General features: G+C 39.6%; 1 protein-coding gene across 1 annotated transcript; it reads left to right on the top strand.

Moving 5' to 3' along the window:
• Positions 1-1,694: 1,694 nt before the first annotated feature.
• Positions 1,695-10,536, top strand: STMND1 (stathmin domain containing 1). Its single transcript, XM_074897485.1, is given in 7 exon segments — positions 1,695-1,778; positions 2,650-2,830; positions 4,980-5,134; positions 9,739-9,864; positions 10,288-10,326; positions 10,328-10,397; positions 10,400-10,536. Coding segments are annotated over 7 exon segments (792 nt in total).
• The last annotated feature ends 246 nt before the right edge of the window (positions 10,537-10,782 follow it).

Genomic DNA, 10,782 nt, shown 5'->3' with positions numbered 1-10,782 from the left:
GGCACCATCGCAACATTTAATCAGAAATGCAAACAAGAAACTCAGCCTGTACATCATGTTCTGCCATACATCAAGCAGCATTCACATTTCAGCATTATCACATATAACCTGCAAACAGCTGCTAAAGAGAGGAAAAAACCCAGCAACAACAAAAACCCCACACACCAAAAGGTTGACTTGCATTCTGTGTGAATTCAAACTTGACACAAGAAACAGGTCCCTGTTGATTAGGGATGGAAAAAAACCCCAAATTTCTTGGGCCATACTTTTTTCTGGAGAGCCAGTAGACGCACATTTAAGAGTTCCTTGCAGCTCTAGGATGCCAGCACAGGTAGGTACAAATGGTCACATGGATGCACTCTGAGCTGGGCAGAGATGCTAGCTACAACCTGGAAGCCGTACAGTAACCTTAGTGCAGTGCTTTCCACACTCAAATAAGACAACCAAGACTGGGAAGATCACTTCAGGCTCACTGCCATGCAAAGGAGTTTATTCATTTATTCAACCATTTATTTGCCATGCAAATGAGTTTATTCATTTATTCAGCCAGCCCAGCTGAGGGTTTGGACTGGAGACAAGAGGAAAACAGAGGGCTGCCTGCAGCCAGCCAGAGTGATCTCTTAGGCTGGAGTCACTCTGTCTCAGTGTTGGAGTTCATTTGATTCTGAAAGTTCACCAGCCTCACTACTTGAAAGATGCATTAGTCATGTAAACATCTCTGTTTCTCATATATGGAAATCTGACAAGTTTTACAGAATGTTTTCCACTACAAATGAGGGTAAGGTCACAAGCTGACAATTTGTTACCAGATCTCAGGAAGTTAAAAAAAAAAAATAATTCCTCATAGGTATTAATAATTACTTGGGGGTTTTGATTCTTTTGATTTGATACAAAGAGACTGTTTCAAGTGAATATTCGTGAAAAAACCAATTTTTTTCTTCTAACTGTAACAGCAGACGATCTCAGCACAAGTGACCCAAGACATGATCTTCAACTGGCAGCACTGCTTTAACATTTCTCTGCTATCTTTTAAACAACCTCTTGGAAGTATAAGCCATGGCTGCTTTATTTTTTAATTTCCCTCAGACATCTACTTCTAAGGATGCGAACAGATTCAAACAGTAATCAAGAAATGGTACAATGATCTCAAAGGACCCTTAAAACATTTTTCCTAGTCACAGCCTGTCCCTGTCTCCTGATGACATTTCCTTCCATTTAAAAATTTTCCTTGCTGCTTGGAATTCCAGATTCAGGAGTGATCTTTTCCAATGGCTAATGGTGCTGAAGAACACTTAAGAAACCCAACCAGAAACTGAAAGGTGTGTGCATTTGTGTTCCTCTTAAAAAAAAAAAAAGGCTGGAGATACTCAAGTGTCTTCACTTGAGTTCCCACGGGAGGTTCACTAACACCCTGAATGACCCGTACAGATTTGCTGCTCTCAGACCAACATCCCAGCTGTGCAGAAGAAACACATTCCCTCTCAACTTCAGAGGAGGGTGCCTAGACAAAGATGATGACGTCTGTATGCCAGGACATAAGAAGAAATCCTTCTGTGGTGTTATTTATTGTAGCAACAGGCCCTGGCAACGGTTAGACTCCATGGTGATAACGAATAACCAAGCTCCCAAGGAAGAGACTAGGGCATTTCTACTCCCTGGACTTGCAGCAAGAGGCAGATGGTCACAGTTTCACCATGGGCTGCAATATCTCTAACAGGGTTGCTGTCATACAGCTGTCTTCTGAGGAGCTGCAGTACAACCAGGAAGCCAAAAGCCAGGTAGCGACTTCTTCCCAACAGACTCTGTATAAAGTATGTTAGGAGATATCTTAGCACAGGAGTGTACAAGGACATACCCATACAGAGAAATTATTTTGCTAATGTTAAAGAGCTCCCTGACAGTCAGAGCTACCATTAAGAGAAGGGCTCTCACTCAGCTTAATACAACCCTTATACTGCAGGGGAAGCAGACTCACTGCTTGGCCCCATCCATAGTCTGATTTTGCAGCACTTGAAAAGTTGCTTTTCAGTCTGTCCCACTTGCCTCAAAAGATAGTTAGAGCCGCTTGTCTCCCACACCAGTGATGAATTAAAACACTGCAGCAAGGTGGGTTTTGCCTTAAAAAGTAGTTATTATAAAGCAGGGGTCTTGTATATATGCAAATATTATAGGATACATGTGCACAGCCACTTTGTGAAGTTTGCAGAGTTGAGCTGGCTCAAGCCCAAACATACAGATATGAGACAAGAATACTCCTAGGCTCTAACCCTGCATTCTTTGGAGGTTCAAAGCTATTGTTCAGAAGGTGCACAGGCTAACACCTTACCAAATTCTAATTTAAAACTCAGTTTTAAATTTCTAACCAATGATCCACATACATAAGGCACTTGAAGTACTGAAACAATACTCCAATATAGCCAACTGGATTACGGACTTACTAGGCTTAAGGTCATTGCTTCTTTTCCAAAACACTCCAAGAGACCTTTTCTCACCATTAACATTCACCTGTGACAAAATATGGATATTTTTCAGGCACACCTTTTGCCTTCTGCTTCACTCTGAACCTGCCAATTCTACAGGACTATTCTGAATACTACTATACCTTAAATGTTTAGAGCTTTTCTCATTTGTTTCTTCATTTTCTTGTAGTCTAGAAATGACAACATTGCTGGAACAGAGGCTGTCCCCTCACAGGATGAGGCAGCTGAGCCACTGGGCACTTCAAAAGATGGAGCCAGACTTGAAGATGAGACCAGCGAGGAAGATTGCTCTGAGGAACTACCAGAGAGATTTACATCTTTTCAGAAGAGTAGCAATGCAGAAAGCACAGGTAAACAGCAACTGAAGTTCATACCACCTCCACAAACAGACACCTAGGAGAAAATAATCTTGATAGTCTACTACTACAGCCAATTTCTGTACCCAGAAACCCAGAGCTTTTCACACTGGTTTATAACCATGCAATAGTAGCAGAAAGTATTTCCTAGCTGATGATTATGTTCTGGCAGCATGACTCAACCCTCACTACCAGAACAGGCAGGAGGGTAGACACTTCTTAGCAGATGCCTGGAACAGACCAAGAGAACAAACTCAGTGTTGTCCCCAGGGTAGCCCTCTCTAACTGGGATTACAGCACACTGGGAAGAATCATTGCTCACATAAGGTCTGTAAGTCTGCTGTTAAAATGAGTCAGTTTTTACAACAGAATGGTCAATACAATGCTCCTGACTAGCATTAGGTAGATACAGTAAGTAAATACCATGTTATTCCTTAAATTTGCAACCAAAAGTTGCAGGTCATTTATCATATAGAGAAAATTATAAAAATACCAGAAATAGTCATGATGATAAGCAAAGGTCTGCTAAGAAATTTTTTTTTTTTGAAGTACAAATGAACACTAAAACCCAAACTTTCCTATCATCTTAGAATAACATTGTAGTAAGAGTTGCAAATGGAAAAGCAGCACCATCTTTGGCACATTTAAACCTCCTAATTTTGTAGTTTAACTCTTGTATTTTTCAAGTGCCATGAACAGCTTACATTACATAAACACACTAAATGTAAAATCTACAGTGGTTGTTTACTCTTTGTAATAAACAAGGGTTGTAATAAAATATTTCAAATTGAACACAAAAGGAATAATTACTGGTGTTTGCTATTCATTAAAGAGGACTTAACTCCCAATGCCACAGAAGGATGTGATGAAAGGATTTCATTTCAGATTGAACAAAATTATTTACTTGCTCTGAAATGGTATTTCATTTAATTTCAAGCTCCTTTTCCTCCCACTTGCTAAAATATAACTTCACAGGAAATCTCTAAACAGAAAGTTTTTGAAATCATGCTTCAATTCTCTGTTTCAAGACAAAAAAGCCCATATCATACCAAGATATTTCAACTACATTTTTCTCCTGAATGAATAGATTAGTAAAACCAATACAAATTCACATCACTTGTCAATGTTGCCCACTCATCCTGCTTTTATTTTTTGCCAAGATATGTTTTGCTGTATACTGGCTTCTGACACTTATGTGTTCTGACTGACAGCTGAACCCCAGTGCTTTTTGGGTGACTGGTTCAGTTATTTTAGGAAAGGTATGGAGTCAGCTTTTACAAGGTGGTAGATGTTCTGTATTTTTGTTTTACAACTAAAAAAAATAAGCCAACATTGTCATACTCTGCTTATAAAGACTGGCAGATGTCAAATAACTGTGATTTTGATTTGGTCCAAGTGTTCTTCGTACAAAAGCTTTAACTGCTGCCAATAGAGGTTGGGCAGATGGTAGAACTGTCAACTGAGGGTTGAAAAACCTGATGGGTCTTGGCAATAAAGTTGTTCGTTGTTTATTCATGTCTAATATGTGGAAACTAAACAGCCACTCAGAAGGGTTATCAAAATAATTTGGGGTTTATTCTTAATTGCTATTTATAAATATATAATTAAGTGTTGGAATGCTTATGATTAGACTCAAATGTAGCAATGCTGTTACCAAAAAAAAAAAAAATCACAGACCACAAAAGCATATGAAAGTTTGGTTCATTTAACAGAAGAACACAGTAATCTTTACAAGATGTCCCATTAGTAGGCTTGTATTATCCCATCCCAACTTTCTTTGACTAGATCATAGAGTCCTTGAGAACTTGAATTGTAAAGAGCTTCCTATGGACTCTCTTTGGGAACATGCTCAAAAGCTGGCTTCACAGGCCTTCAGCACATGCTTCCATGCTTTCCTGAATGTGCTCCTGTTGGTCTAACTGACTACAGTGAGAAACTGAACTAGGTGCCTGCACTGTTTCTCAAGCCATTAAAATGCTTACTGCAAAGTTTAAGCCATGAAGAGAACCTCAAGCAGGCCTTCTCCGCTGGATGTTCTCAGTATGTAACCTCTTAAATAAAAACTCTGGCATTGGAAATACGTCATGAAATTTCGTTTGAATGACAAGTGCTCTACAAGTTTTAATATTTTCATCTTTTGAAGACGCACTGCTCACCAGCGAGTTCATCAGTAAATCATGGCCCTTACAGGAAACAGAATGGCAAAAATCATCAGACATTCTTGAGGAGCTGAGGATGCAGGGAATAATCAAGAGTCAAAGTATCATTGACAGGACTGGAAAAGTGTATGAAAACAAGGTAAGCATCGTTATATGAGACAGGACCCCTGCTACAGCTCTGACCCTGCTGTGAGCACCCCGAGATTCAGTTTCTGCACACACAAAACATCCAAACATCTCCTCTATGACTTTAGGAACAAGTTGTTAAACAGAGAACTGTATTATGGGGATGTTAATACAGCAGACTCTGGCAGCAGTTTTCAGTTGCTTACAGCTTCTGGGCCCATTTCAAGTGGGGACAAAGGAGACAATGACAATACTAAGAACTTGCTCTTTGAAAAACTCACTGAAAATTACATGCCACAAACTTTTAAGTCCACAAACCTAGAAGAAATAGTGGTGTCAGGGCTTATAATTAAGACCTCAGAAATCCTAAATATTCACACTTCCGAGAAATCTACAATTCATATTTGATCTCAGACTAAGAAACCACTACAAATTGGATTTTTAAAAAAATTATAGAACAGGTATTTGACTAAGAAGCTAGTATCTGTTTTCTTTTCATTCCAAATTATAACCTAAGGTTTATTTTGGCTTCTGAACACAAGTTTATCATTTTGTTGTCAAGCATTGTGTTAAGGATCAGATGCTTCTCCCAGATAGGGTTTCTAGTACAGACGTCAGGATGGGGAACGTCTGCAGGGAGTCTGTAAGAAGTTTAACACATTTATGGGTAAGTGTTGTCCAAGGCACAGTCCCACCACTGCTTGAACACAGGAACAATTCAAGCTCAAAACTAAGGGTGATTCTGAGTAGCTTTGTCATTTGAGGCAAACCATTCACACGTCTCTAACCTCAGCCACTTACACTACTGAAGATCAAACAAACTTTCATAAGGAGGACTAAACAGGCAAGTGCCACCTTACAGTTTGGCCACTGGCGCTGCCTAACACGTTTCCTATTGCCAGCACTTTGGAAAATAGGGCTGGAGTATCTCAGAGTACAGCTTCTCCATAGCCTTTACTTCCATCAGACAGATTTTTGAGTCTGAGAGGATTATCCCCTCTGCGGCTAAATTTAGGTAACACACTGCAGGCAGGTTTTTTGTATTGTTCCCCTTCATAAGACAGGTGAGCATCTGTTCTTTTTTTCCTCCTGTATTAAAAAGCTGTCTGGTATTAAATTAAACATGCTCTTTTATTGACAGAAACTCAGTCTATGCTATTTCTCCTTAGAGAATTTCTATCCTCCAAACAGGAGGACGACACTTTTTTTTTGGTCTTAAAATCAGTACAGCTTTTAAAAAAATTAACCTCATACTTCTCAGTAACAAAGCAAACTTTTCCAAGTGATATTCTACATTTGAGCTGGGCCCACTGCTGGGTAACCTACAAGTGAAAACATAAATCTGTCACTAGCTGTTAACTATTAGCTCTCCCTTAGCAGCAATAGAAAATTTGGCCTGTGCTACCTCCTGTAAGAGTAATGTATTCCATTAGAGCTCAAATCCAGCAGATTACGTATGAATAGAGGGACTAAATGCACCAAACACAGACACAGTAGAAAAGATTTATTAGCCAGACATATTCCAAACTACAGCATGCAGCTCTGGATTTTGAGCATTAGCACATGGGTAAATTCACATTTGAAATTTTGGAATTGACCAGGAATAAGCATTAATAGCTTTATGCTGAATTTCTGTCCAGCACTAGCTTCAGTGAAGAAATGAGCTCACAGACCTCACAGCGTTGTGAAACACGAGTACAACCAGGTCTCAGATTATTTGTACAATAATATCAGAGCTAGAGATATCCTGACAAGAGCCTTCCCTTCCTCTGCATAATTCTGCTCCATGTAAGTGTCTGCATCTCTTAAGCCTTGGCAGCATTACCTGCCTTCTCTAGATTTTCTGCCATTGTCAACACCTTCTAGCTATGCTAGAAGCCTTCAGTCTTTCGGCCATCCTGCACTTTATCCTGGACAAAGGAACTCCAAGAAGTACAGATTAAGATGCCTTGTTATACCTGGTTTTAAGTGCTACTGCTCCTAAAGGAGCAGAACTTTTGAGAGAACATTTTATGGGTCTAGTGTAAGAAAGCCAAGGAAGAGCCTTACACCTCACAGGATAAACCAGCCTCTACAATTTTAACAGTGGCTCTTAATAGAAGTGCCAGCAGAGCCAGAGCTTCCACCTAGGATACAGGTACCTAAGCTTTTTTTCCACCATTACAATTCATCATTTAGGGAAAGGGAAAAAAAAAAACAAACAAAAAAGTAACTGTTATTTTTCCCTTCCATGCTTCAAAAAGATCGTATGGAACCACAGAGTATCTCAGGTTGGAAGGGACCCATAAGCATCAAAGTCCACCTCCCTGCTCCTCGCAGGACTACTTAAAACTAAACCATATGACTAAGCATAGTTCAGATGCTCCCTAAACTCTGAAGGCTTGATGCCATTGTTACTGATTTTATTATCAACTGAAATTAAATTGTGTTTGATTTTAATATAAGTATAGAATTAAGGGATATTTTAGTAAAAATAATTTATTTTATTGTATTTTGAATCTAGCAACCGACTGCTACTCTAAAATTCCCTGTACAGCCCTGTACCAAGGCTGAAGGGATTGGTCATAATTGTTTAGTAAGAACGGTTAGAACCTAGATAACAAAACATGAGGTGATTTGTAAACTGATTTATAATACATGTATAGGACTAGAAGAATGCAAGTAGTTGTCAAGGTCCAGGATTAAGGGGAACTGAGGGAAGTAACTGTAACAGCTTGCAGGTACCTGCCAAGAAAACTGTGTCCTTAAGCAGAAGGTAATTCCGGCAGGGGGAGATCACAACCACTGACTCACGGACCACCTACTCACATTACACCCCAGAGCCATTTCTAGACATTTCTAACCTCTACTGCGCAGAATCGGAAATAGGAGGAGAATATGTTAATGATTTCTTGGAAGTTGTATGCTTATGTATAAAGACTTAATGAATATGTATAAGTAAGTTCTATATAAGGTGTATGATTCTGGTGCCTGGCACGTGTTGTTGGTGAGAGCACTCCCCTACACGTCCGGCCATCAATAAAGAAGTGTCTGCTTATCTGCATCAAATTGGTGTCGATAAGTTATTTTTATCCCGGATTTCGGTGACACCGTGACCACTGTCTTGGGGAGTCTGTTCCAGTGACTGACCACTCTGTCGGTGGAGAACCTTTTCTTAATCATAGCTGATATCAAACACGAAAATGTTTAATCCTCACCCCTAAGAGTTACATTAAGCTCTTAATAAACACCCCTAGGTGCAAGAAGGAGCAGGAGTTAAATTACAGGCAGCACTGCACACTTTAGTTCATTGGTGCACCAGCAGCCATAGAATATCATCTCTCAGGTACCTTCTTTCCAAGTCTACCTTTAAAGGCACCATGTGTGTGAGCTAGAGGGTAAGCAACAGGACCAAAAGCTGTAATTTCAAATGGAACAGTCTAGGGGAATTTTATCTACTTATGAGTTATCATTTACAAGGGAGGCACACAGGTTATTATTTTAGCGTTTCCATTGCTGTTCGCTTTCAGTGTGGGTTCGCTGAAGCTATGAGGACTCAATCTCCTAAAACTGTTTAGCTCAAAGATAAGTTCTTTTCTCAGCTTATATAGACACAGAACAATCTGGAAAGCAACCTGCTTGCTGAATACTCTGTTTGGTTTGGACATATTGAGAATAATTTTCCATTCATCTCTTCCTATGCAGTCACAGTTTATCTTGGGTAAGGAATGACATGCTCAGTATGCAATACCTTCCCACTTTGGGCTTTCACCAGAATGGCCCTTGTCATTAGATAAACAATTATTATTTTTTTTCCCCCTTTTGAAAAAGTCTTTTGTTTCATTTTTATGATGATTGAACGTTGCTTTGTTCAGATTTTGTGTGTCATCTGCATTCAGAATGTCTCTCCTTTGTATATCAGTTTTCTTCCTACTGATTCATACTCCACCTTCATCTCACTAAATGAGTCATCTTCTATACTATTTACAGCACTTAACACTTCTGGCAGCGAGGCCTGACTTCTAGAGTTATTTATGGCAATAAAAGTCTGGGGAGCAGATAGCTCAGGAAACTTGTAACAGGATAGTGATTATTTCAACCCTAGGTCCTTGGTGTGGGTTTAACACTGCTAAAACTGCTTATACAGAAAACGATAGAATTCAGTCTCCTGGCTGATCAAACAATCACCATATCTTTCCAGGAATAAGTGCTACCCTCAGCAGCAGAGCCCAATCTAGGATTGGGCAGCTCATTTGTATGCAGCAGAGGCCAGCAGTATCATGATTATGAAGCTCTAACAAAACCATTCTTAAATCTCTTCAGCAGTAATAAAGTAACTTCCCTAAATATTTAGGGCCTCATTACCAAATCCCCACATCTGCTGTGTCACATAGCAACATTACAAGCTTCACAGACACATCCCCACTCGGCAGAAAAGGGGAACTCTCACTGCAGACAACACTCACTCATGACTGAGCACTGAGCTTATTAGCACATCATTATTTCTAGGCTTTCATGGGTATCAGAGTCCATCACCTCCATGCATGAAAAAAAAAAAAAAAAAAGCAGAAGGCAAGTAGAAAAGCACCACTGCAACATCAAAATACCCTCTTCTTAAAGCTTTTAATGTCTTTACAGAGAGATGCCCTGGAAAATACACTGAAGAAACCACCAGCTAGGTTGGAAAAAATTCAGTTTGAAAAGAAGGAAGTGGGTGATTTTACAGTGAAGGACATGAAGACTTCTGCTGAAGCAAAAAAACAGGTCATCTAATTCTGCTGTGTATTTTTACAGTGTTTGCTTACCACCTAAAATCCACTACTTTTTATAAACCGAGCTAGTGCAGACAGTTTATGTACAACCTACTACCAAAGCCTGATTAATGGCAGTGCAGTGGTTCCTATAATCACCTCATAGATGTTGGAAGACCAGGTTTATTTTTGATGAAAGCCTGAAAGATTAAAAATACGTATTAAGAGGAAACTTCTGGAGCAGTCTTTTTTTTCCTGTAGCAAAAGATGCATCTTCCCCAGACACCAGAATAAACTGATTAAATGCAGTGATAACTGGAGTAACTTTCTGATCACATTTAGGTAGAAAGATAGAAAGAAGTGCTGCATGTGTTTGACACATATCTACTTCTATCCCTCATTATAAAGCATCACTGGTTTTGTTGTTTTGTTCTAGGTTAGGGAAGAGGAACTTAAAATGTCACAACACATTACATTTTTTTCCAGCAACTGCCCGCCAAACTACAGGGAAACAGACTGAAGAGTTCTGCCTAAGTTTTGAAAATCATGGAGTACAGACACCCCTCAGCTCTCACCTTTAGATGGTGAGCCAGGGGCTCTGCCGAAGGAAAGAACTGCAGTAGAAGCCATAAACAATTATACAGAGGACTCATCAAGCCTGATAGTTTCACTGATGCAATTGTAAATTATCTGGATCTAAGCTGTCTCACAAAAATGAACTCCTCTGCTCCCTGCAGCTGTCTTTTTTTGGGGGGGGGAATAAGTAAATGATTTATCATCATGATTATGAGGCACAGCTGAGTCTTGCTGCTACCTATCTCACCTGGGAAAGTGGTATCTAAGCTTAATTGTTACACACTAATTGAAAGTAACAAAACAAATGACAAGAGTCAGAAAAAGGCAAATTAGTACCTAGCAGTCACTCAGTTCT

This window comes from Athene noctua, chromosome 2 (assembly GCF_965140245.1).
Source record: "Athene noctua chromosome 2, bAthNoc1.hap1.1, whole genome shotgun sequence".
Classification (NCBI taxonomy): Eukaryota; Metazoa; Chordata; class Aves; order Strigiformes; family Strigidae; genus Athene; species Athene noctua.
This window is presented reverse-complemented; position numbering and strand designations above follow the sequence as displayed.